The sequence below is a fragment of the Podarcis vaucheri genome (assembly GCF_965113315.1).
Source record: "Podarcis vaucheri genome assembly, chromosome: 7".
In the NCBI taxonomy this organism is placed as follows: Eukaryota; Metazoa; Chordata; class Lepidosauria; order Squamata; family Lacertidae; genus Podarcis; species Podarcis vaucheri.
Window position 1 is genome coordinate 82,439,942 of NC_138765.1, and position 26,599 is coordinate 82,466,540.

Consider the following 26,599-nt stretch of genomic DNA (forward strand, 5'->3'; position numbering starts at 1 on the left):
CTGGCCGCCCTCGAGGTGGAAAACGGCCGCACCCGGACTCCCGACTCGTCCCCGCCTTCCCCGCGACGTCCGCCGGCCGAGCGATCACTCCATTCCGAGGCTTGTAAAAACCGGCTTAGGCCCCTCGTACGCCGACAGCTGCGCCAGAGCGCTACTCTGAGAGGGCACTTCCGGCAGGAGGCTGGCGTAAGCGGCACGCGAGGGAGCGGGAGGCTGCGCAAACTTCGTAGCAGCGAACGGAAGGAGAAAGGCTCTCAAATCTAGACTCTAGACTTGGAAGCGCTGACTTTGCCTTCCGATAGTTTCATTTTTGGGTGGGCGGAGCATGCAAAAAAGGCAAAAAGCTTCCTCTCATTTCGGGGAAGGGAATTCTCAGAGGGGGTTGCCCAAGATTGCAAGAGTTTGGAAAAGTTTTTTGAAAAATATATTTTAACTGGAAAAATAAAACTAGAAATATATTTTAATAACAATGAATATATATATAAAAAATAAATATATAAAAATAAAAATTTAATAAAAAATTTAAAAAATATTTTTTTCATATGTATTTTAATCCGTTATCTGCAGATTAAGACGTTGCACAGTGCTCCTTATTGAATGTTTGTTTAAGGTAATAGCATGTTTTTCAAAAGTATAAGCTGCACGGTGAAAATATGCCTTTACATCGATGCATCACTAAAGATTACTTAATAGTCCCTATACATGTTTAATGTGCTTACGGAAATTGCCGTTACGTTTCCATAACTCATTAATAAATATAAATATTGCTGTGAAAGTGTTAAATCACAACCTAATCGTTCTTCAGTGTAAGAAAGACTTCTATATTATTTTCCCTTTCTCTCTTCCTTACTTTTTAATTTAAGAAACAAATAATCTATCTTTTTCCTGGGATTTCTTTTTCAATTTATTGCATTAACCGGATTCCAAGTAAAAGGTTAAATACTTAGACGACCTCCCCCATATGATAAGAAATAGATAAACAGGACTCCCTCTTTAAAAACAGCAGTGAGGAACCTTTTTCAATCTGAGACACATTCTCTTCATGGGAAGCTTCCGGGGGCCACATGTCAGCAGAGGGAGGGGTAATAATAATAATAATAATAATAATAATAATAATAATAATAATGTATTATTTATACACCAACCATCTGGCAAAAGCAGGCCCAGTAAGACAGGCTTGAATCATAGAATCATAGAGTTGGAAGAGACCACAAGGGCCATCGAGTCCAACCCCCTGCCAAGCAGGAAACACCATCAGAGCACTCCTGACATATGGTTGTCAAGCCTCTGCTTAAAGACCTCCAAAGTAGGAGACTCCACCACACTCCTTGGCAGCAAATTCCACTGTCGAACAGCTCTTACTGTCAGGAAGTTCTTCCTAATGTTTAGGTGGAATCTTCTTTCTTGTAGTTTGGATCCATTGCTCCGTGTCCGCTTCTCTGGAGCAGCAGAAAACAACCTTTCTCCCTCCTCTATGTGACATCCTTTTATATATTTGAACATGGCTATCATATCACCCCTTAACCTCCTCTTCTCCAGGCTAAACATGCCCAGCTCCCTTAGCCGTTCCTCATAAGGCACCGTTTCCAGGCCTTTGACCATTTTGGCTGCCCTCCTCTGGACACGTTCCAGTTTGTCAGTGTCCTTCTTGAACTGTGGTGCCCAGAACTGGACACAGTACTCCAGGGGAGGTCTGACCAGAGCAGAATACAGCGGCACTATTACTTCCCTTGATCTAGATGCTATACTCCTATTGATGAGGCCCAGAATTGCATTGGCTTTTTTAGCTGCCGCGTCACACTGTTGGCTCATGTCAAGCCAACAGTCTTGAGGGGCCTCCATTTGTTTTCTGGGCTTGAAGTTTGGCACAGGATGGTGATGTTAATCTAGGGGGGTTTGTGATGTGCCCATATAAAAACTCTATGGAGATATCTCAGGAATAACCCACACAGGTCTGTCCATCCTCTAGCCAGCATTGCTCTTCTTTTTAAAAAAATTCTCATCCTACCATGGTGCGATGTGTCTCATACATTTCTATTTAAATCACAACCATTATTTTAAATTGTTCACCTGCAAATAAAGGAGCATGTGGAACTTTCTGTGCAAATCTGCCGCCCCACCCCCATGATGTGATCCCTCATTTTCCCAATGCAGAAATAGTCACCTTGCCTATATACCGTATTTTTCTCTCCATAAGATGCACCTGACCATAAGACGCACCTAGTTTTTTTAGAGGAGGAAAACAAGAAAAAAAAATCCTGAATGAAACAATGGATGTATGATTTTTGTGGTTCATGCTGTGGCCACAGACATGTGAGCTGATGGTGAATTTGGGGTGACCCAATGCAAAAATCCTGAGGATCCATGTGGATCCGTGCTTTGTAACCACATTTTAGCACCATTGCAGCCCCACGCAACAGTGGATGTGTGATTTTTTTGGTGCAGGCTGTAGCCATGGACATGCTATGTGATCTGATGGTGAATTTGGGTGACCCAATGTAAAAATCCTGAGGATCCATGGGCTTGTACCTCCCCCCTCCCAGGCAGCCTCCGCTAGCATCCTTTATCTCTCTTCCGATCCCACCGATCAGCTGTTTCATTTCCCTCTTGCTTGCCTTAGTATCTTTTCCTTAGCTGGAGCAGTTTTTTGCTCCTCCTTTTCTTCTAATTTCTCTCCTTATTGCTTTAGTCTTCCTGTTTCCCCCCCTTTGCAAATTTGCTCTCTTTACCTCCCCCCTCCCAGGCAGCCTCCTTTATCTCTAGCGTCCCTTATCTCTCTCCCCGATCGGCAAACGATCAGCGGCTTTGTTTCAACACCCACTTCCCTCTTTAAAAAAAACACAAAACCATGATCTGCTTTTTGCCCCTGGGCAATTCGGCTCCAGGGACCATGCATTCGCTCCATAAGACGCACAGACATTTCCCCTTACTTTTTAGGAAGAAAAAAGTGTGTCTTATGGAGCAAAAAATACGGTATGTGGCCCTTCACAGACTCTTCTGTCTATAAACCTCACCAGAATCCAAACCAGAAAGGTTTGGGGTTTTATTTTGCATGTAGAAGGTCTCAGATTCAGTTCCTGGCATCGCCATCTGAAACCCTGGAGAGCTGGTGCCAGTCAGTTGCAGGGTGAACCTCATGCGTAGGTGCTGATTGCGGCCCACTGGGCTTCTCCATTTGGCCCTCAGGGCCTTCCCAAGCCACACCCTCCACTCTCCTAGGCCATGCCCTTTTCCAGCCCTGCTTTGCACCCTCTTCAAGTGTTTATGCCTGGCTGAAAAGTATGTCGAACTCTGACTGTGCCTCTTGCTTGCCTGGAGGATAAGAGAAGGGTGTGTCAAAACTAAGCTACTGTAAAAAGGTAAAGGGACCCCTGACCATTAGGTCCAGTCGTGGCCGACTCTGGGGTTGCGGCGCTCATCTCGCTTTATTGGCTGAGGGAGCCGGCGTACAGCTTCCGGGTCATGTGGCCAGCATGACTAAGCCGCTTCTGGCAAACCAGAGCAGCGCACGGAAACGCCGTTTACCTTCCCGCCAGAGCAGTAGCTATTTATCTACTTGCATTTTGACGTGCTTTCGAACTGCTAGGTTGGCAGGAGCGGGGACCGAGCAACGGGAGCTCACCCCGTTGCGGGGACTCGAACCACCAACCGTCTGATTGCAAGTCCTAGGCTCTGTGGTTTAACCCACAGCGCCACCCACGTCCCTTTTAGCTACTGTATAGAGGCCAAATTTGCATTTGTTGCTTCGTCTACTGCTGGCTATGGCCAGGGGCGTCTTTAGCAGATGTGGCACCGGGGTGCAAATATCTGCCCAGCGTCCCCAATTCCATAGATAGTGGGGATGGGGGCGAAGCTGCACACTGCCAGCCATGGGGGGGGGGCGCAACTCTCCCCCATGCCGCTGCGGGAGAGCAATCCCTGCGGAGGCTTGGGAGGCAAGCTGCACGCCCGCCAGCCATATGATTGATAGGGCGCAGCTGGCGGGCATTCAGGTAAAGGGGAGGCCGCCAGCAAAGCCGCGCAGCTCCCCTACTCACTAGGTGCCCCTGAGAGGTCGGCGCCCTGGCGCAACGTACCACTAAACCCTATGGGAAAGACAGCTCTGGCTGTGGCTCTGCCCATCACTGGCATGCGGCCTTCAGAAACTTAAGCCCGCTTTCTGAATCGCTCCTCGTTTTATGATTCTTTGTCCTAGGGAATCAGGTGCTTAACTGATGGTTAGCCCTGTCCCTTTTTTTTTGACAGAGTAACAGGTCCTTGCTCCTTTGAAGCCTGCAAAGCTCTGTGAAAATGGACCCCCTATTGTTCTTAAGATAAACCCATCCTCGCCCACAGGCTGCCAGTCTTCCCTGCCTCTTCAGAAGCTAAAGCTCTCTGCCGTCTTCCTATTATTATTATTTTTAGTAAGCTTTGCATTGTGACATATTCCGATTCTTTTTTCCGCAGGCATGTGGGAGGGAGGGATGGACTGGCCTGTCAATCGCAATTTTCTCTGTTTCTCATTTCCAGGGCCTTATATTCAGCTCCCCACATCCCTAGAGCAATCCTCAATTTAAAAAATAAAAATAAAAAAGGAAAAACCTCATGAAAATTTGTCAGCACGAGTGTAATTTCCCCCCGATGCGATTTTGCTTAATCTACAGCAGCGGTTCCCAAACCTTTCCAGGTCTGTCTGACCCCCAGTTCCATAAACTTATCCCCAGTCCTCCTTGCCCTACCCTATAAAAAGCATTATTTATAATAGTGGTTGACTAAGGAAGATAACAAATGTCCGTATAGTTAAAGCCATGGTTTTCCCAGTAGTGATGTATGGAAGTGAGAGCTGGACCATAAAGAAGGCTGATCGCCGAAGAATTGATGCTTTTGAATTATGGTGCTGGAGGAGACTCTTGAGAGTCCCATGGACTGCAAGAAGATCAAAGCTATCCATTCTGAAGGAAATCAGCCCTGAGTGCTCACTGGAAGGACAGATTGTGAAGCTGAGGCCCTGAGTGCTCACTGGAAGGACAGATTGTGAAGCTGAGGCTCCAATACTTTGGCCACCTCTTGAGAAGAGAAGACTCCCTGGAAAAGACCCTAATGTTGGGAAAGATGGAGGGCACAAGGAGAAGGGGACGACAGAGGACGAGATGGTTGGACAGTGTTCTCGAAGCTACCAGCATGAGTTTGACCAAACTGCGGGAGGCAGTGGAAGACAGGAGTGCCTGGCGTGCTCTGCTCCATGGGGTCACGAAGAGTCGGACACGACTGAACAACTAAACAACAAGGAAGATAACGGCACCATAAAATTCAAAACAGTGACAATTAATTGCACATTTATTCAAAATCCAATAAAAATCATTGAGTTTAATTCATCATTCAATGGAACAAGTGAACTTCATCCAGGGATACCAGCTTTTCATAGTCTGATGGCCATTTACACCTCCAGTGCCCCCCGCCATCTCCTTGCCTCTTAGCACACACACACCCCCCCCGTAATTCCCCCACTGAGGAGACAGTGTTGCCTACTTTGGGAACTATTGATCTACACCTTTTTGCTATGCGATTCCCCTTAATACAGTGCATTGTGTGTGTTGTTTTCAGTTAAATATGCATTTTTATGCACGCTTTACACCAACACCTGTGGTTTTTGTACAAATTACTTGAGGGGAGAACTGCATTGCAAAAAATCAGAGAAGTGCTAATTTCAAAGGTTGGTTGTGTTTCATTTTGCATATTCTTTCGGAATGTGCAGATTTGGGAGGTTCCCCTCTAAAAGCAAACTTAATCAGTCCCTCTCCTCCCCAAATCCTTCTCCTGTTTTGGCCCATGCAAATTGCCAAAGAACAAATCTTCTGCGTTTGAAATCTTGCTCGTCCCTTTCTAGGAACACGGTTCTGGACTCAGCTACACTGGCAAAGAAAAAGCGCTTTATATGCGTTGTATATGCATATAACACCAGATGGCGCTGTGGAGTTCCGCTTTTGCCAACCTGATTTCTCGCACAAAGTTTACAACGCATTTAACTGAAACGCTTCTTTGGTGTGTCTAGATCCAGCCTCTGTTTCTGTAAAAGCCCATGCTGCTCCTTCTAGAAAAAAGAGAAGTGGGGAAGTTCAGATTTTGTTCTATACAACCCGCCCCCGCCGAAGGCACAGCAAGATGGGCTACTGCAATGCACTCAGCATGGGGCTGCCCTTGGAGAACAGGGAAATTCAACTGGTTCAGAAAACAGAGGGCAGATTATTGGCCTGAGTCCCATTTAGAACTCACAAAACCTTGGCTTTAAACCTTTAGCTGCACCGGAGGCCGGTTTGTCTCTGAGGATGAGCATCTTGGACCATTGTGCGCCATGGACCAGATTTGTGACCTGCTGCTTCAAATGTATCATCTAAACAAGAGCACCCCCAAATCAAAGTACGGTAGGCTCTCTATCTTCTCTGTCGCCGACAGAGCGGGGTTGCAAGTGGTCTCAAGGCCAGGCAGTACAAGCACGCCATGCATTGGTGGAGACACAAGGCCATATGAAAGTAAGATGCGTCTGCTGAATCAGACCAATGGTTCATCTAGTCCAGCCTCCTGTGGGAGACTAAATTCGCTGGAGGAAATGTGTCCAAGCAGCGACTGGGAAGTTGGGTGTGTGTGGACACAGAATGTTTAACAACACATGCCTTGTGGAAGTGGAATGAGAGGTCAGGTATGAGGAACATGTTCAGATGTTGTTGGGCTTCAGGCACCTCCAGTTTTACGTGCATCTAGGGAAATTTCAGCCGGCACAAGTGAAGTGGATTGAAGTACTTTCTCATTCCGGTGCAAGAAACCCATCTTTTATAAAATGAGCTGTCTGCTGTAAGGAAAGTGACCCAGAAATGCATTGGAAAGTGTGGGACGAGCGAAGGATCAATAGGAAGGCTTATAGCCTCCCCACAAGCAAAGGGAAACAAATGCAATCTACCGTAATCTCCGCATAAGCTTTGGTGTAAGCAAATCAGGATGACTGTTGAATAAGCAGCTCACCTGGAGGAGCCTGACAACGCCTGTCTTTGTCCCTGGGGCAGATGGGAGTTGTAGTCCAATATTTGGGGAGGGCGCAAGTAAAGGAAGCTGGGGACATTATTAGGTGGGCTGTGATAGCTAATGGGAATGTATTGCCCATCGCTGATAAGCAAGCAGGGAGCTCCTCACACTACTGAGCCTTCACTCAGTGGCAGGGCAGTTTATATAAGGTCTCTGGCCAATCAGAAGTTCCCACGACTCAGCCAATCAGGTTTTGAAAATTGTGACAAAGAGTTAGCTACAAATCCTGAACAGTAGGCAGTTGAGGACCACTGAACGCAGTTGATTTAAGTGCACCAGATTACGCTGTAAAGTGTAATGGATTCAGCAGCGAAAAGGTGTATTTGAACATAAGGTTGCCAACTGACCAGAAATAAAAGCTGCTCTGGAGTGCTCTTGTGCCTTTAACAGCAGCTTAGCCTGCAGGAATCAGGTGTCAATGTTCATTGCAGCGTGGGAATTAAGCAATTGTGGGTTAGGTTGAGGATCATGCTGCAGTTAGAGGCATGAGAGCAGTGATAAGCTGTTCCAACAAATCTTGTATGCTCTGCCTCTGCTCCCTTCAACAATGTCTGTGTCACAGCCAGAGATCAACACAGGTAAAGTGCTTTCCTTCCATACAGAATGGGCCAGTTTGGTTTCTACTAACTAGTCACTGGGGAGTAACAGCATATCTTGTTGGTGATGGCAGGTTCTTTGTCACATTTGGAGCAGGGAGAAAGAAACAAAAGGACAGAGACAAAAACTCACAAGACAAATTGTCTATTTATACATATGAAAACCTATTGAATATATACACTATTTTGTAAAAATGAAAACACAGTACATTTTGATAATACTGAGTGTTTCAACTGCCCTTATTTGCAGAGATACCCGAGTTGCGTTTGTGCTGTATTTGCCATCACAGATCTTTTGTTCATCAGAATCTTTGCAGAAATAACAGGCACACAGGAACAAGCCCTTTTGCATTTTGCATTAAATGGTGCCCATAAAGATCCACCCTTACTTTGCGTTAAATGATACCTGGAGGACTGAGCCTTTTCTGGCTACTTAATCCATGGATGGGGAACTCCAGCTCCCTTCAACATCCCTGACCACTGGGGCTCCCTGCTATAGTCAACCTCTCTCACACAGAAAGGTAGAGGAATCTCAATTTCATCTTGATGGAAAAAACACTCTTTAAAAACAAACGCCCAACTGCAAGGACAATCAGGGGAATTAAACAGCAGGTAATCTGCATTAAGGGGATCCTAAGAGAAGCCCTGATGGATCCATCCAAGCTAGGGGTGGCTAACCCATGACTCTCCAGCTTTTGTTGGGCCCTGTCTCCCATCATCTGCAGTCAACATGGCCAATGGTCAGGGGGTGGTGTGAATTTGTGGTCCAGCAATATCCAGAAGACCACAGATGCTCCCCCAACCCTGATCTAGGCCCATCTAGTCCAGCATCCTGTGGTCACAGCGGCCCGTCAGATGCCCCTGGAGAAGCAGAACATGAAAGCAGCAGCCTTTGCTATTGGCCTTTCAGCATTCACAGGTAGACTGCATGTGTGCGTGGAGGTTCTATTTAGTTGACATGCTTAACAGCCACTGACCACGCTCTACGGAGAGGTCCGACCCCGCTTTCTTCAAGCCAGAAGCTCGGTTGCCTTGCAGCGAAACAGAGCCAGACATTCTCCGGCAACAACAAATCATTCAGCGAGGCAGGCGATCTTTGGGTGAAACCACCCAAAACTTAACAGGGAGCTGTGCTTGTGTCTCTCTGTAGGCTCTCGCTGTGGGGCATGCGGGGCTGTGCCTCAACGGGAACAGGCATCAGGGGTTGTGTTAGCAAACTCTCCACCCTCCTCACCCTCTGGTCCAGCGACAGGACGGGCCTCTGCCTGATATGTACGATGACCCAAAGAAGGAAGGCCTCTGTCGGTCCTTCTCCCAGCAGCGGATGACAGATGCCCTGGCTCAACGTCTCCGAGTGAGAAACTTCAACCGCTACGACATTCCCCAAACGCACGGGATCCGCAGATGGGGCCATGCAATGCTCCCGGCCCGCGAATAAGGAAACCACAGCATGGCGGTCTTCTCAAGCAACCGGCGCCGCCTGTCTCTCCTTCCACCTCCAGGGAGACCGCAAGAGATCTGGGCAGCTCCAGCTGGGGTTGCAGCAAAGCAGCACCGACATGATGAGCCCCAGGACCACCACAGAGCAAAGCACCCACTTCAACATCCCCGTGTACATGAAGGGGAGGACCAGGACGATAAGGACAGCCACCAGCAGCAAAAGCAGCACCAGCCTCTTGGCCGCTGCCCGGCTTGGTCCTCTGACGGCATCATTCTCAGAGGCGGGGTTGCCATCAGTGAGGCTGGTGCCAGGAGGATCTGGCGGACAGGGGACCTCGGTGTCCAGGCCGGGGCTGCCCAGCCGGCCCACCACATCCTCCTTGTCGTGAAGGCTGCAGATCAGGCCTCCGAAAACGACGGTGGCCTTCCGGCAGAGCGGGCAGCTGACGACCCAGGTGTGGTCTTCGTTCCTCAGGATGAGCTTCAAACAGACGGCACAGAAGACGTGCTGGCAGGCCAGGACTTTGGGCAGGCGGCAGGCGCTGTACCGGTTGAAGCAGATGAGGCAATCCATCTCGGCCAGCGAGACTTTGGAGGGGCGCGGATGGCACAGGTCGGCCACCGGCGGCACAGAAGTCTCCGTCAAAGCGGGCGGCTCCAAGGGTGCTGAGGGCACCGGTTCTGGAGTGCCTAACTGGGCAGGATTTGGATTGGGGCCTTCCGCGGCCGGGGAACAGCAACCCTTGCCCTCTTCTGTAGGATCAGCCTCATCTAATGGGCCACCATCCTCTTGGTGTATCGGCCCTTTGGATGTCTCCGGCACGTCCATTTCCGCAGCGTCTTCGCCTTCTGCCATCCCCAGCTGCCCTGTCTCCCTGCCTGGAGAGACAGTTTCGCTCTCAGTATGTAAGTGATCCCCGGAGCCTTCCATAGGAAACAATGGCGGCCTCAGCGACAGCACAGCAGCCCCCTTCAGACTGCATGTGTGCATTTGCAAGCTCCTTTTATAAAGGCGCTTTGTCCGGCCAACACAGAGCGAAGGCTTTGTTTGCTCTCCGAACATCCCGCTTGCTCCGGGAAAGGCAGTGACGTCGTGGTGGTTGTCGTTTAAAAAACAACAAAAAACCCAAGGCAGGGATAGGCGTTAATCAGTAACGCCAACGGTCACAGGGTTTTATGATGCCCGATAACATAAGCTGGGGAATTCTTGCCCTAAAGAGCAAAAGTTTTTGGTTTGTTTTTTTAAACTGAGATCCAAAACATAAGGAGGACGCTTGAGGTTTTTTTTTTCAGAGAAGGTGTAGCCAGCATTCAGAATCATACAAGCACAGAGTTGAAAGCATCGTCTAGTCCAACTCTAGGGGAGTGGGTGGCGCTGTGGTCTAAAACACTGAGCCTCTTGGGCTTGCTGATCGGAAGGTTGGCAGTTCGAATCCCCATAATGGGGTGAGCTCCAGTTGCTCTGTCCCAGCTCCTGCCAACCTAGCAGTTTGAAAGCATGCCTGTGCAAGTAGATAAATAGGTACTGCTGCAGTGGGAAGGTAAATGGCGTTTCCATGCACTCTGGTTTCCATCATGGTGTTCTGTTGCACTAAAAGCGGTTTAGTCCTGCTGGCCACATGGCCCAGAAAGCTGTCTGTGGACAAACGCCGGCTCCCTTGGCCTGAAAACCAGATGAGTGCAGCAACCCCAGAGTCGCCTTTGAATGGACTTAACCACCCAGGGGTCCTTTACCTTTACACTACAACTCTAAGCTGCAGTGCAGTGATTACAGATAAAGAATCCCTGGCCGATGGGCACCCAAGCTCTGTTAAAAGCACCCACCATCTTCTGAAGGAGTCTGTTCCACTGTCAAACAGCTTGTACTGCCAGAAATGTATTCCTAATGTTTAGTCGGTATCTCTTGTCATATGAATCAATTGGTTCAAGTCCTAGCCTCTGCAGCAGCAGAAAACAAGCTTGCTCCATCTTCCATGTGACGGTCCTTTAGATATGTGAAGATGGCTATCATATCTCCTCTCAGTCTCCTCTTCTTTCTCCAGGCTAAACATACCCAGCTCCCTCAACTGTTTTTCATAAGGCTTAGTTTCCAGACCCTTGTTCCTCTTGGTTGCATATTCCAGCTTGTTGATATTCTCCGTAAATTGTGGCACCTACAACTGGACACAGTATTCCAGGTGTCGTCTGACAAAGGCAGAATACCGTGGTCCTCTTACTTCCCTAAATGTTGTTGTTGTTTAGTTGTTTAGTCGTGACCCCATGGACCAGACTCTTCATGACCCCATGGACCAGAGCACGCCAGGCACTCCTGTCTTCCACTGCCTCCCACAGTTTGGTCAAACTCATGCTGGTAGCTTCGAGAACACTGTCCAACCATCTCGTCCTCTGTCGTCCCCTTCTCCTTGTGCCCTCCATCTTTCCCAGCATCAGGGTCTTTTCCAGGGAGTCTTCTGTTCTCATGAGGTGGCCAAAGTATTGGAGCCTCAGCTTCAGGATCTGTCCTTCCAGTGAGCACTCAGGGCTTATTTCCTTCAGAATGGATAGGTTTGATCTTATTGCAGTCCATGGGCCTCTCAAGAGTCTCCTCCAGCACCATAATTCAAAAGCATCGATTCTTTGGCGATCAGCCTTCTTTATGGTCCAGCTCTCACTTCCATACATCACTACTGGGAAAACCATAGCTTTAACTATAAGGACCTTTCCCTAAATGCATCCAGACACTAAACTTCTGTTGATTGCAGCCTAGGATTTCATCACCTTTTTTTTGTTGCTGCATCACACTGTTGACTCCTGTTAAGCTTCTGGTCTACCTAGAAAATAAAATAACTCCAGGCAAACAAGAAGCAATTTCAGAGACTCATGAGTGTTTTGAGGGACCCATCACACACAAACACAAACAAGCAGAGCTGAAAATTCCACACAGACTTCAAATTTGACCCGAAATGACCAGCTCCCTCCGGATATTCCAGACATCTGCATATTTTAGTTGTGCATTCCAGCGTTTAGGGATGCTTTAAGGAAATCATCAAGTCTTGCCAATGACTTGAAGGCAATGTCTAAAAATAACCCAAAGTTTCACAGAAACACCTTTGTGTGGGCGTGTTTTGTTTTCGATTAAAATAAAAGGCCTTGCAGCGTTCTAAATTGGGGGTGGTTGGGAAAACAAAAATCAAAGATATGGGGGGGAATATAGGGTGTGGAGGGGATTGTATTCAAATGCCAATACAGTGGTACCTGGGATTACATACACTTCAGGTTACATATGCTTCAGGTTACAGCCTCCGCTAACCCAGAAATATTACCTCGGGTTAAGAACTTTGCTTCAGGATGAGAACAGAAATTGTGCGGTGGCGGCGCAGCAGCAGCGGGAGGCCCCATTAGCTAAAGTGGTGCTTCAGGTTATGAACAGTTTCAGGTTAAGAATGGACCTCCGAACTGATACGGAAGGGGGGGCATGTCTTCTTCACCTTCTTCTTCGCTACAATATATCCATTTATTTCCAACTGTCAATGTCAAAAGGGACTAAAATCTATAAAATTCATAGAAAATCAACGTGCCAATTTGCTCAATTTCTCTAGGACTCCATGACACCTCCCCTGTCCTCCATAATCCCTCAAGCAAGGTGTCAAGACCCTAATCCTGTCAAATCACTCTGCCAAGCCTTTCCTCCGGGCAATGCCAGGTGGCAGACTGTGCATACATGGACCATTGTCTTCTCATCACCGGTACTCAGGATGTGCTTATCTGCGCATATCTCCAGCTCTGCATATTCCCCCCTCCCTCCTCCATATGTTAATCCTGTGTAACCCAACCTCTTCTTAATGTATTCATGATGTAACTGGGATGTATTTTGCACTGTATTCTGGGACATGGAGGGAAGTTTCAAAAGTTCATGCCACCCCTTTCTCGCTGTTCAATCTCGCCTTGAACCTGTTGCGCAATAAACTTGGATCTTCTGCAGCTTGCTCCTGTCTCCGGCTGAGCTCATTTTCCTCCACAGGGACCCGCGGACTTAGTCCGACGAGCTGGGTGGCAGAGCAGCCTCGCACCCAGATTTTACCGTAACAGGAACAAATTAAGTACGTAACCAGAGGTACCGCTGTAGAAGACAGCTTCGGGTTTCTTCGCAAACTACTTTAGGCTCAGAGAATCTGTGCGGGGAAACTTTACCACCAGATTTCTGTTTGTCCGTCAGTTCTGCAGTTCCAAACCACCGGCAGGAAAAGAAACCCTGCCTAATAAAACTTCTCCCACCTGGTGCCCTCTAGATTTTGGGGGCTGCAAATTCCCATCGTCACCCCTGAGCATTGGCCATGTTGACTGGGGTTCCTGGGAACAGGAGGCCAATGTCATCCCCAAAACAGACCGTCGCTTGCCATTACAGCCCCCAGCTAACTCCATCATAACTCTGCCATCCTTCAATGCAGGGATCATAGAATGGAGAACCTGTGGCCCTAGATGTTGTGGGGCTCCCATCATCATCCCTAACCACTGGCCCTGCTGGCTGGGGCTGATGGGGGTCAAATTCTGGCATCATCCAGGGGACACTAGGATAGGGAAGGCTGACTTAAGGTATCAAAGAATCATAGAGTCTTAGAGTTAGAAAGGAGTCATCTAGTTCAGCCCTCTGCAATGCAGGAATCTCAGCTAAAATATCATTGTCAATGGACTCCCACAAAGAAAAGGCAGGTGCAAGGGTGATCAGTTCATCTTCCGTTTCCAAATCTGGAGCAATGTCGCCTGCAAATTCACCCACAACGTGACCACGCAAGACCAAGACTCAAATCGTCGTGCATTCGTACATTGGTTTTCGAACAGAATTCGTTCCGGAAGCCCGTTTGACTTCCGAAACGTTCGGAAACCAAGGGGTGGCTTCTGATTGGCTGCAGGAGTGTCCTGCAGCCAATCAGAAGCCGCGGAAGCCATGCTGGACGTTCAGCTTCTGAGGCAAAGTTCACAAACCGGGAACACCTACTTCCGGGTTTGCGACGTTCGAGTTCCGAGTTGTACATGAACCAAGCTGTTCGGAAACCAAGGTACGACTGCAGAGCACTTCCTATGCTAAAAACAGTTCAATAAGAGTGGCTGGGGGAAACCCAGCCAGATGGGTAGGGCATAAATAATAAAATTATTATTTATTATTATAAGCGTGCACCCGTCATTTTCTAGCTAGATGGCCAAAGTCTTTTCACAGGAATTGTGGAATTCCCACTCTTCCTCCACGGGAGTTGTGATGTCACTGCTTGGGTGGAATTCTGTTTCCTGTTCTGGATAGTGAATGGCCAGTTCCTTCCCCTCCACGTCCTCCTGGGTCTCAGAGCCGCCATCTTCCTCCTTGGCGAGGCACATCTTCCCGGAAGGCACTTCCGAAACGGACCCCACGATCACCGTGTCAGCTCTCATGATGTATATTTTTTCTAGGTGTGGGGAGAGAAGCAGGAAACAGTATTACTTCCCCCTCCCTCAGTCACACATAAAGCATAGCTTCAGGTGGGGAAAACAGATGGGGCCTCAAAATGTTCGTCACTTCATTTTTTTACAAAATGTTCTTTTTGCAAAAAATGGATATGCAGTGGTACCTTGGTTGTCAAACTTTTTTAAAAAAATAGTTTTTATTAAGAATTTCAACGTAACAAATTATCAAAACATATCACCTTCATTCCCCCCCCATTTTCCCCTCCTCTCTAAGAAAACCCTCCCTCCCCCCCCCAGACTTCCCTCAGCTCCTCTCTCTGATTTTTCAACACATGTTATTCTCTGCATGTTGTAAAGATCCTTAAATTATCTGACTATTATGTTAACAATCAATAAATTTGTGTATGTTTATTCAAAACCTGCCAAGGAGTCCAATTCATTTTGTTTGTTTTTTTAAGTAGTTTGTAAAAAGTTCCTATTCTTCTTTAAAGTCACAGTTGTCCTAGTCTCGCAGTTTGTATGTCAATTTCGCCAATACTTTGGTTGTCAAACTTAAACCGTTCCGGGAGTCGACTCCCGGAACCATTCAAAAGCCAAGGTACAGCTTCCGATTGGCTGCAGGAGCTTTCTGCACTCACTCAGAAGCTGTGGAAGCCACGTCGGCAGTTCGGCTCCTGTAATGGTTCTAGGGGTTGCTCGTGTGTAAGCCCGTGCTTATCTCCCTGGCTGGGTTGCCTAAGTGAACCTTTTCCGTCCGGACAGCCACTCACCCGTGGCTGTCTCAATCGCTGGCAGAATCCGTCAGTGGGCGTTTCTTAAACTTCTTCCAGCAAAGAAGCTCTTTGACGCCTAGTCTCCTCCTACTCTCTCTGCGCGAAAGCCTTCTGCGCAAGGAGGGCGTAGGCAGCGGAGGACCTCTACTCTCCCCGCTGGTCCCAGGCGAGGAGTCATGGGACCGCCTCGCCGCTTCCCCCATCTGCCCCCCTTCTCCACTGGTGCTACGCTGATTCTCTTCCCCAGAAGATGGGCTGCTTCTCCCAATCCCTGGACGCTCTCTGGAATCCCTCTGGCTTTTGCTCTCTCCCTCCGGCACTGATGGCTGTTCCCTGACATTTGCAAACCAGAAGGCTTCCGGGTTTGCGGTGTTCACGAACCAATTTGCTCAGGAGCCAAGCCATTCGACAACCAAGGTACCACTGTGTTATACGATCCGTAATGGAGCACTCACTCCAACAGGAAGCAGTGAGGGCCACCAAACTCAACGGCTGACTCACCGATGTGGTTACTCGTGTGGTTGTGCAGGGGGGGCTCCACAAATGCCCCTCCGTCCATCTGAAGCAGCTCATCACCTTCGGGACCAAGAACAGGAGTGTTTTCCATTTCTAAGATGGAGACGTCAGGGACTTCTGCGAGGGGTTCGGGATTCAGCTGGTCCCCCTCTCCTGAGCCATGCTCTTCAGAGTCTGGCCCATCGATCCTCTCCTTGCAAAGACAGAAAACCAGGAGATCAATGGGTGAAGGGTCTATCCTGTGCAGGAAGGCAAGCCATCTATTCTCACTGCCCAGTTCTCCCTCTCTGGCTTTCCCCACTGTCAAGATTTAGGCTGCATAAAAGGTAAAGGGACCCCTGACTATTAGGTCCAGTCGCGGACAACTCTGGGGTTGCGGCGCTCATCTCGCTTTACTGGTCGAGGGAGCCGGCGTACAGCTTCCGGGTCATGTGGCCAGCATGACTAAGCCGCTTCTGGCAAACCAGAGCAGCGCACGGAAACGCCGTTTACCTTCCCGCCAGAGCGGTACCTATTTATCTACAGTGGTATCTCGGGTTACAGACACTTCAGGTTACAGACGCTTCAGGTTACAGACTCTGCTTACTCATAAATATTACCTCAGGTTAAGAACTTTGCTTCAGGATGAGAACAGAAATCGAGCTCCGGCGGCACGGCAGCAGCAGGAGGCCCCATTAGCTAAAGTGGTGCTTCAGGTTAAGAACAGTTTCAAGTTAAGAACAGACCTCCAGAACGAATTAAGTTCTTAAACCGAGGTACCACTGTACCGCTCATCACCTGTAACCAGTAAAGTTGTGGCCTTTTTTAGCCCATTAACCTTAATAATTGTGTCATGTGTCATTATTTCCACCTGGTGGGGCGGGAACTCGCCACGCAATATAAATCACAAGTAAAATGTAGTAAAATTTCACATTGCAGTGGATGCTCGGGTTGCGAACGTGATCCGTGCAGGAAGCACGTCTGCAACCTGCAGCGCCGCGTCTGCGCATGCGTGGGTTGCGATTTGGTGCTCCTGTGCATGCACAAAGCACGATTTAGAGCTTCTGCGCATGTGCAAGCGCCGAAACCTGTAAGTAACTTGTTCCAGTACTTTGGGGTTCAGCGCGGTGTGCAACCCAAAATCGTGCAACCTGAAGCATCTGTAACCCGAGGTATGACTGTACAAGTATCTTCACATTCCTGCCAGTGACTTTAAATTTTTACAGTGATCTTTTAAACAAAGTAAGAATTTATCCCAGTCTTTTTCAAATACTTGATCTTCCTGGTTTCGGATCTTTTCTGTCAATTTTGCCATCTCCGCATAGTCCATCAGCTTCGCCTGATATTCCTCTTTCTAGGGTATTTCTTCTTGCCCTCACCTTCTTTTCTTAGCTCCAGCGGTTCCTGAACAGTATTTTTTTAAAAAGCAATAACTGGAAACAGAAAGTTTTATTTAACCCCTCAATATGCTGAGTTGCAAGGCAAGGGATCATACTTACTTCGCAAATCTTCGCCGGGTTAGAGGCTGCAAAAGAGAGAGAAAAGGAGAGGAAGGATTAAATCTCTCGCCATTCAATGTTTCTGCATTAATTTCTGGAAACGGCAATCCCAAAATGTTTCCCTCTCCCTGCACAAACAAAGCATGTCATTCTTTAATTAGGAAAGGCCTCTGCCAAAGAAGATAATTGATGGCCTCGGGCTTTCAAAATCTTTTTAAAGAAGGAGAGATTGTTTTTTATTTATTTCATAAAATTTATATGTGTTTATATTTCATGAAATGTGTACGTGATTGTAAAAACAACAACAACAAAAACAAGCAAAATCCAATCAGTGGTTTACAAAAAGAATAAAAGCATGAAATTATCAGTTAAAAGCAGGTAAAAGCAACTATTCAAAATTAATTAAAATCAGTGGCAAGAAGATTAAAACACCTGCCAGCATTCTACGTGATACAGGCTTTCACCAAAACAAAATGTTCTTAGCAGATGATGTTTTTAGTGACATCAAGTACGATCCATCACTGTACTCTTTTTGGCACCAGCCAAAAACATTACGATTTAGGCAAGCCTACCCGGACGTGGGTGGCGCTGTGGGTTAAACCACAGAGCCTAGGACTTGCCGATCAGAAGGTCGGTGGTTCGAATCACCATGACGGAGTGAGCTCCCGTTGCTCGGTCCCTGCTCCTGCCAACCTAGCAGTTCGAAAGCACAAAGGGCAACTAGATAAACAGGTATCGCTCCGGTGGGAAGGTAAACGGCATTTCTGTGCGCTGCTCTGGTTTGTCAGAAGCGGCTTAGTCATGCTGGCCACATGAACCCGGAAGCTGTACGTCGGCTCCCTCAGCCAGTAAAGCGAGATGAGTGCCGCAACCCCAGAGTCGGTCATGACTGGACCTAATGGTCAGGGGTCCTTTACCTTTACCCAGACATGTAGAAGGCTGATGTGTCCTTTAATCTGTTTTTAATTTATTGCTGTTTTTAATTTATTGCTGTAATTTAATCTGTTTTTAATTTATTTAAAAAACAACAACACCGTTTCAAGTAGTAGTATAATTTTTATGAACTCTACAGATAAAAATATATGGATTAGGAAAACCCATAGAGAACTTCTGTTGACGGCTCTGAGCTTAAACAGAACCTCCAGTCTCAGCACCCCCAGGTAGGGCCGGCGATGATCCTTGCCAGAAATCCTGGAGAGCAGCTGCCAGCCCGTGCAGGCAATACTGAGCTAGATGGACTTATGGCGTCCTATGTTCCTCCGATATTCACGCAAAGCAATGCATGATGGGCTACACTGAGCTCCCAGGACGGGGGCACCTGAAAGCACTCAAAACATTATAAGCTGCATCCTGGTACCCAAAACAAAGGGAACTCTGCCACCTACTGTTGCAATGAAGTCATGACAAGAGCACAACTCGACCAGAGCTCTTCTGTCACTTACTGAATTTGTGGGCAGGCAACATGAACTCTTGTCTCCCGTGGGATTTCAAGAGCCCAGCAATGGAAAACCTCAATAAATCTGCTTTTGGCTGTGTCAGTCGGTCAGTTTTATTGCACATAGCCAAAGGCTGCCGCAATGTACACAGAATCATTCAACAATTGAAAGACAATATACTGGATTGATACAAAAAACGTAAAACATTTATATTATCAAGACATTACCTACTCTAAACAGAGCTATAAAAGTACCTTAATATGCAGGTTAAAGCATTAAACAATAAAATTTATAGGCTAAAATTATCACATGGCCACTAATATATTGGTGATAAAGATAGAATATAGCTTGATGTAGATAGGGTCAAATAAATTCATCTCCTTTACAGTTGGTGGCTACCTTGGCTATATAAAAGGTAAAGGGACCCCTGACCATTAGGTCCAGTCGTGACCCCTGACTATTAGGTCCAGTCGGGTTGCGGCGCTCTTCTCGCTTTATAGGCCGAGGAAGCCGGCGTACAGCTTCCGAGTCATGTGGCCAGCATGACTAAGCCACTTCTGGCGAACCAGAGCAGCACACGGAAATGCCATTTACCTTCCCGCCAGAGCGGTACCTATTTATCTACTTGTACTTTGACGTGCTTTCGAACTGCTAGGTTGGCAGGAGCAGGAACCGAGCAACGGGAGCTCACCCCTTTGCGGGGATTCGAACCGCCGACCTTCTGATCAGCAAGCCCTAGGCTCTGTGGTTTAACCCACAGCGCCACCTGCGTCCCTATCTTGGCTATATAATTAGCTCTAATTTTCATAGTGGGAACTGCAAAGAGTGCTACACGCCAGGTCACATACTCATCTGTGTCTGCGAGGAGATATAAAATCATGTCAGAGGGGTTCTGGCCAGGGGACCTTGTAAGTATAGGTGCTAAAAATTGTTCTCTTGCTTCATTATATAAGGGGCAGCGCAAGATATAATGCATAAGGTCCTCTACTTCAGGACATCCCCTAATGCAAACATGTTCATTTGTTGGTACGCCTCTGTGTCTCCCATCGCTATAAGCAGAGTTTATTGTATTTAATCTTTTAGCTGTGTGGTGTACAAACTTATGGACTTTGGCCGTTGTGGCAAAAATTACACGTAAACTGCATGTTTCCTGGGGGGGGGGGTGTTTGAACGATCCAGAAAAACTTTTTTGACATCTGGTGGGATTTTATTTCCTACGTTTTTGACTTGGATGCTCATTATGTCGCAGTTATAAATTGGAATGTTTGCCGTTCTTTCTTTTCTATTTACGGCGTGTTTGGTTTGTATATGGTATGACGTAATACCCTGTCAAGGGACGCTGGTGGCGCTGTGGGTTAAACCACAGAGCCGAGGACTTGCCGATCCGAAGGTCGGCGGTTCAAATCCCCGCAACGGGGTGAGCTCCCGTTGCTCAGTCCCTGCTCCTGCCAACCTAGCAGTTCGAAAGCACGCCAAAGTGCAAGTAGATAAATAGGTACCACTCTGGCGGGAAGGTAAACGGCGTTTCCGTGTGCTGCTCTGTTTCGCCAGAAGCGGCTTTGTCATGCTGGCCACATGACCCGGAAGCTGTACGCCGGCTCCCTCGGCCAATAAAGCGAGATGAGCGCCGCTACCCCAGAGTCGGCCACGACTGGACCTAATGGTCAGGGGTCCCTTTACCTTTACCTTTTAATACCCTGTCACTGCACTTCTGGGTTGTTAACAATGTGATATATATATATATATCTTATAATAACCAGCACCTTGAAGATTGAGCATAGATTTCCTGCGGAAGAAGGTCAGCTCACTCTTCGCTGCATGGGGGACGATCCACGCCTTGCAAAACCTCCTCCGCCAGAACATCACCAAGCCGGCAAACAGGATCAACACGGAAAGGAAGACAGCAACCAAGAGGGCGAAATCAGTCTCCCCTGAAAAGCCAAAGGCACACAGAGGAATGGGCAAGGGATGAGAGGAAAGGGTGAGGAAGAAATATACAGTGGTACCTCGGGTTAAGAACTTAATTCGTTCTGAAGGTCTGTTCTTAAGCTGAAACTGTTCTTAACCTGAAGCACCACTTTAGCTAATGGGGCCTCCTGCTGCTGCCGTGCCGTCGGAGCACGATTTCTGTTCTCATCCTGAAGCAAAGTTCTTAACCCAAGGTCTTATTTCTGGGTTAGCGGAGTCTGTAACCTGAAGCGTCTGTAACCTGTGGTGCCACACTGTATGTGGAAGGTGGTTTAAAGAAGCAACCACTGTAGAACTGAGTAACGTCTTATGATGTGTGTTTTTTGGAAAGCGGAGCAGAAGGAATTAATTTCTGCACTAATAATAATAATAATAATAATAATAATTTATTATTTATACCCCGCCCATCTGGCTGGGCTTCCCCAGCCACTCTGGGCGGCTTCCAACAAAGTATTAAAATATAGTAGTCTGTTAAAACATTAAAAGCTTCCCTAAAGAGGGCTGCCTTCAAATGTCTTCTAAAAGTCTGGTACAGTGGTACCTTGGGTTACATACGCTTCAGGTTACAGACTCTGCTAACCCAGAAATAGTGCTTCAGGTTAAGAACTTTGCTTCAGGATGAGAACAGAAATCATGCTCCGGCAGTGCGGTAGCAGCAGGAGGCCCCATTAGCTAAAGTGGTGCTTCAGGTTAAGTACAGTTTCAGGTGAAGAACGGACCTCCGGAACGAATTAAGTACTTAACCCAAGGTACCACTGTAGTTGTTCATCTCTTTGATAACTCTATAGATATAGATTTGGGGGATTTTTAGTTGAGGCAGTTGGCTGTTCCAGCCCCTTGACTCCTCAACGCTAGACTACTGTAATGCATTGTGGGCTGCCCTGGGAGACAGTCAGGAAAACTTTACTTGATTCAGAATGCGGGCACTAGGGTTTTCCCCGGGAGCCAGGGGGTCACATCAGATCACACTGATCTTTCTTGCCAACTGTTTGTAGATATTGTGTCTTTGAAATCACTGTGACTCGCCCTGGTACTTCATGGGAAGGGTGACTGAGCAGTGCTTTTCTTCACACAGCGACTGGATCTCCTCAGTGCAGAAGTTCAGCTTTTTGAAACACAAAAACACAGTTCTAAACAAAGTCACAGAAAAGACAAAAGCAGCCGACGTTTTTCCAGTTTGCTTTCGGGAAAGAGTGGACAGTGCTTTGAAGACACAGACCCCATCGGCACTTTAATTTTAAACCTGCATTGTACCACTTTAAACAGAATTTCCCAGGATTCTTTGGGTGGAAGCCATGAATAATAATAATAATAATAATTTATTATTTATACCCCGCCCATCTGGCTGGGTTTCCCCCAGCCACTCTGGGCGGCTTCCAGCAGAATATTAAAATATAATGAGTCATCAAATATTAAAAGCTCCCCTAAAGAGGGCTGCCTTCAGATGTCTTCTAAAAGTCCAATATAGTGGTACCTCGGGTTAAGTACTTAATTCGTTCCGGAGGTCTGTTCTTAACCTGAAACTGTTCTTAACCTGAAGCACCACTTTAGCTAATGGGCCTCCTGCTGCCGCTGCGCCGCCAGAGCACGATTTCTGTTCTCATCCTGAAGCAAAGTTTTTAACCTGAAGCACTATTTCTGGGTTAGCGGAGTCTGTAACCTGAAGTGTATGTAACCTGAAGCGTATGTAACCCGAGGTACCACTGTAGTGCTTTATTTCTTTGACATCTGATGGGAGGTACGATACAGCTTTAAATGTACAGCACAGAAGAGGCCTAACATTTGATTTGTCCCCGTACCTCCCTGCCAACCAACACCATTTGCAAACCTCTGTTTGGTTTCTTCACAGGCAAGATGTGGGTGGAGTTGAATCTGCCTCTGCCTTCGCTGACCGTTGTGCTGAGGATGCTGTCCAGCGAGGGGTCCAGGTGAATGGCAGTTGTGCCCTCCGGCGGTGTTGACTGCCCAGACGAGTGGTCCAGGCAGCGTTCGTCCTGCGTGGTTGCCCCTTTGCCCAGAGGGACCTTGTTTAACTTGGCACAACTGGGGGCGGATGAGAAGGAGGGAGAGAAAAAAAAACCTTTTATCACATGTGGTGGACCTGTCCCAAGGGGAAGGACTTCTGGGAAATGATATATAATGAGATGAAAAACATGTTGAAATATACATTTATAAAGAAACCAGAAGCACTTTTACTGGGCATTGTAGGAAGTGATATAAACAGGAAAGAATGTAAGCTGTTTTTATCATAGCTGTCAGATTTGAAAATAAGGGACCAGCAGCCTCGAAAATAAGGGATCAGCAGCCAAAATAAGGGATTTTCCAAGCACAGATATGTTCAACTTCTGAGCCCCTCCGAGCCAAAGGCAGAAAGCCCAGCCAGCAGCCAAACAAAGCCTCAAGCGGTGGTTCCCACAGCGCAGCAACCCAGAAAAGGGGATGCAGCAAGGAAAACCACCATCACCTCTCCGCTGGGAAGCGCTGAGCAAAGGCGAGTCCCCAGGCAACGCGGCTGATTTGATCGGCACAAGGCATGCAAGCTCCACCCCCCAGTCGTTCTTAGACTCCTTATTGGGTGAGCAACACAGCCAAGCAACACAGTTGGAGCCTCCCTCCTCCCTGGCCGGCAGGGAGGGAGGGAGAGGAGCTGCTTCCTTTGAAACCTGGGAAATTTAAGGGACATCATCAATAAGGGACAGCAGCGGGACACAGCGCTAGGATAAGGGACTTTCCCGCCAAATAAGGGACGGTTGACAGCTATGGTTTTTATATGCAACGACGGCAGCAAGAATATTATTGGCACAAAAATGGAAGCAAGAAGAATTACCGACGAAAGAAGAATGGAGGATGAAATTAATGGACTATGCAGAATTAGATAAACTAACAGAAAGGATTCGGAATCTGCGGAACCAGAAATTCACAGAAGACTGGTGTAAATTTACAGACTATTTGAAAAGTAACTGTGATGATTAGACTACGTTTGTAGGTTTGCAAGAAGTTTTGTGAGGTGAATTATTGGAACTATTGCAAAAATGGATAAAGGGAAGGATGGTTAGTTAAGATAATTAAAGGCAATATGAATTTAAGAAATGCATAAGAAGTGGTCAAAACGGTGGATCATCAGAGGTGCTGATGGAAGTCCAAAAAAAAAAAAAAAAGATTGTATAAGTGGTTAAGTTTTGTGGTATGTATTTATATGTTAAAATTAATAAAAATTATTATTATTTAAAAAAGGAATATTAGGTCTTGAATTGCCCAAGAAAGATGTAAAGGTATTTTTGTATGCCACAACTGCTGCTCGAATTTTAATAGCCAAGAAGTAGAAAACACAAGAATTACCAACTGTGGAAGAATGGCAGATGAAGATGATGGACTTTATAGAAATAGCTGACCTCACTGGAAGTATCCGCGACCAGAAAGAAGAGGAATATCAAGAAGATTGGAAGAAATTTAATGACTATTTGAATAAATATTGTAACATTAAAAATTAGAAGTTACCTGAAAGTACTAAATAGGCCTAGGATTAAATTAGGATTTAATTAAATAAATGAGACTTAGAATGTTAAGAAAAATTAAGAAATTTGACTATAATTGGAATATTATTTTTGAATAATGATATTGGAAAACTGCTACATTCAGTTACAAGGAAATTCAGATGGGAGGGACTAGAGGAAGTCAAGCAATACGTTTATTAGGTTGGAAGTTTAATTAATTAATTAATTTGTATTGTTTATGTGTTTGTTGTTATATATTTTGTTGTTCCTCATTTTATTTGTTTTATTTCTTTTTTATTTTTGTTTCATTTGTTTTACAGTATGTGTTATATTTGTATGAAACTCAATAAATATTATTGTTTAAAAAAGAGAGAGAGAGAGAGAGAAACCAATACAAAAAGAGAAGTGTTACAAACGACCCTGTCCACTGGGTTTTAGTTTTTATCTGCAGGATAGGACCCTCTATAACAGGCACCCCCAAACTTTGCCCTCCAGCTGTTTTGGGACTACAACTCCCATCATCCCTGACCAGTGTTAGCTAGGGATGATGGGAGTTGTAGTCCCAAAACAGCTGGAGGGCCGAGTTTGGGGATGCCTGCTCTGTAAGTACATACTAGATACAGAATTGCAGAGGAAGTTATCACTCACTCGGTGCGAGGCTTGCAGATTTGGGTGCTGGAATCTTCATCAGAGAAAGTACCCGAAGGGCATTCTTCACAGATGGTATCTGTGTCAGGGGTGCCTGATGAAAATAATGATAAAAGACTACTGTAATTTAGGGATGCGGGTGGCGCTGTGGGTTAAACCACAGAGCCTAGGACTTGCCGATCAGAAGGTCAGCGGTTCGAATCCCCACTACGGGGGGAGCTCCCGTTGCCGGGTCCCTGCTCCTGCCAACCTAGCAGTTCGAAAGCACGTCAAAGTGCAAGTAGATAAATAGGTACCGCTCTGGTGGAAAGGTAAACGGCGTTTCTGTGCGCTGCTCTGGTTCGCCAGAAGCGGCTTAGTCATGCTGGCCACATGACCCGAAAGCTGTACGCCAGCTCCCTCGGCCAATAAAGCAAGATGAGCGCCGCAACCCCAGAGTCGGCCATGACTGGACCTAATGGTCGGGGTCCCTTTACATTTTTACTGTAATTTAAAACAAGCACCAACAGAGGTGCTGTGGGTGGGGGTCCCAGGAGGCCAAAGACCTGTTCCTATTTCTGCAGCGGGGCCTCTCTCTCCAGTTTCCTAGAGCAGTCAAAAGAGATGCTTTTAGGCGCTGAAAAGGATTCTCAGTGTCCCTATTTTCTAGGGCAGGCTTCCTCAACCTCGGCCCTCCAGATGTTTTTGGCCTACAACTCCCATGATCCCTAGCTAGCAGGACCAGTGGTCAGGGATGATGGGAATTGTAGTCTCAAAACATCTGGAGGGCTGAGGTTGAGGAAGCCTATTCAAGGAACAGTCCCGGATTTACATAAGCCGTCCCTGTTTCTGATTTGATCCCAGAATGTCCCACATTTCCTTAGGATGTTCCTACTTTCATCAGAGAAATGTTGGAGGGTAGGGAGTTATCCAAACTCTGAACCATCAGAAGGACCCCTGGCTGGTTAAGTCCAGTCAAAGGCAACTATGGGGTTGCGGCGCTCATCTCGCTTTCAGGCCGAGGGAGCCGGCGTTTGTCCACAGACAGCTTCCAGGTCATGTGGCCAGCAGGACTAGACTGCTTCTGGTGCAACAGGACACCGTGACAGAAACCAGAGTGCACGAAAACACTATTTACCTTCACACCGCAGAGCTACCTATTTATCTACTTGCACTGGTGTGCTTTCAAACAGCTAGGTTGGCAGGAGCTAGGACAGAGCAATGGGAGATCACCCCGTCATGGGGATTTGAACCGCCAATCTAACGATCGGCAAGCCCAAGAGGCTCAGTGGTATAGACCACAGCGTCACTCACGTCCCTGAATCATCAGAATGCAGCCCTGTATAGGGAAGTTTTTAAAAAATGTTTTATTATGTTTTTATACACAGTGGTACCTTGGGTTACATACGCTTCAGGTTACATACGCTTCAGGTTACAGACTCCGCTAACCCAGAAATATTACCTCGGGTTAAGAACTTTGCTTTAGGATGAGAACAGAAATCGTGCTCCGGCGGCGTGGCAGCAGCAGGAGGCCCCATTAGCTAAAGTGGTGCTTCAGATTAAATACAGTTTCAGGTTAAGAACGGACCTCCGGAATGAATTAGGTACTTAACGCGAGGGACCACTGTACAGTCGAGGTACCACTGTATGTTGGAAGCCGCCCAGAGTGGCTGGGGCAACCCGGTCAGATGAGAGGGGTATAAATTAGTACAGTGGTACCTCTGGTTATGTCCTTAATTCGTTCTGGAGGTCAATTCTTAACCTGAAACTGTTCGCCGGAGCACAATTTCTGTTCTCACC

General features: G+C 47.0%; 3 protein-coding genes across 4 annotated transcripts in view; all 3 read right to left on the reverse strand.

The window, feature by feature from the left end:
- The window catches only part of TMCO4 (transmembrane and coiled-coil domains 4), a 46,060-nt gene extending 45,749 nt beyond the window's left edge, over positions 1–311 (reverse strand). For both annotated transcript variants that reach the window (XM_082230096.1, XM_082230095.1), the window contains exon 1: positions 1–311. The gene's annotated coding sequence lies outside the window, so the exon portion shown is untranslated.
- Positions 312–6,890: 6,579 nt separating this feature from the next.
- RNF186 (ring finger protein 186) lies at positions 6,891–10,426 on the reverse strand. Its single transcript, XM_082230420.1, has one exon. It carries the CDS (start codon positions 10,153–10,155, stop codon positions 9,115–9,117), a length of 1,041 nt encoding a protein of 346 aa, XP_082086546.1. The 5' UTR covers positions 10,156–10,426; the 3' UTR covers positions 6,891–9,114.
- Positions 10,427–13,787: 3,361 nt separating this feature from the next.
- The window catches only part of TNFRSF8 (TNF receptor superfamily member 8), a 36,678-nt gene continuing 23,866 nt past the window's right edge, over positions 13,788–26,599 (reverse strand). Inside the window, exons 5-10 of the mRNA XM_082230207.1 lie at positions 24,821–24,914; positions 22,507–22,721; positions 20,474–20,641; positions 17,275–17,300; positions 15,782–15,989; positions 13,788–14,509 (exon numbers count right to left, since the gene is read on the reverse strand). Coding sequence (XP_082086333.1) covers positions 14,262–14,509; positions 15,782–15,989; positions 17,275–17,300; positions 20,474–20,641; positions 22,507–22,721; positions 24,821–24,914 — 959 coding nt within the window. The 3' untranslated portion in view covers positions 13,788–14,261. The remainder of the gene's footprint in view (positions 14,510–15,781; positions 15,990–17,274; positions 17,301–20,473; positions 20,642–22,506; positions 22,722–24,820; positions 24,915–26,599) is intronic.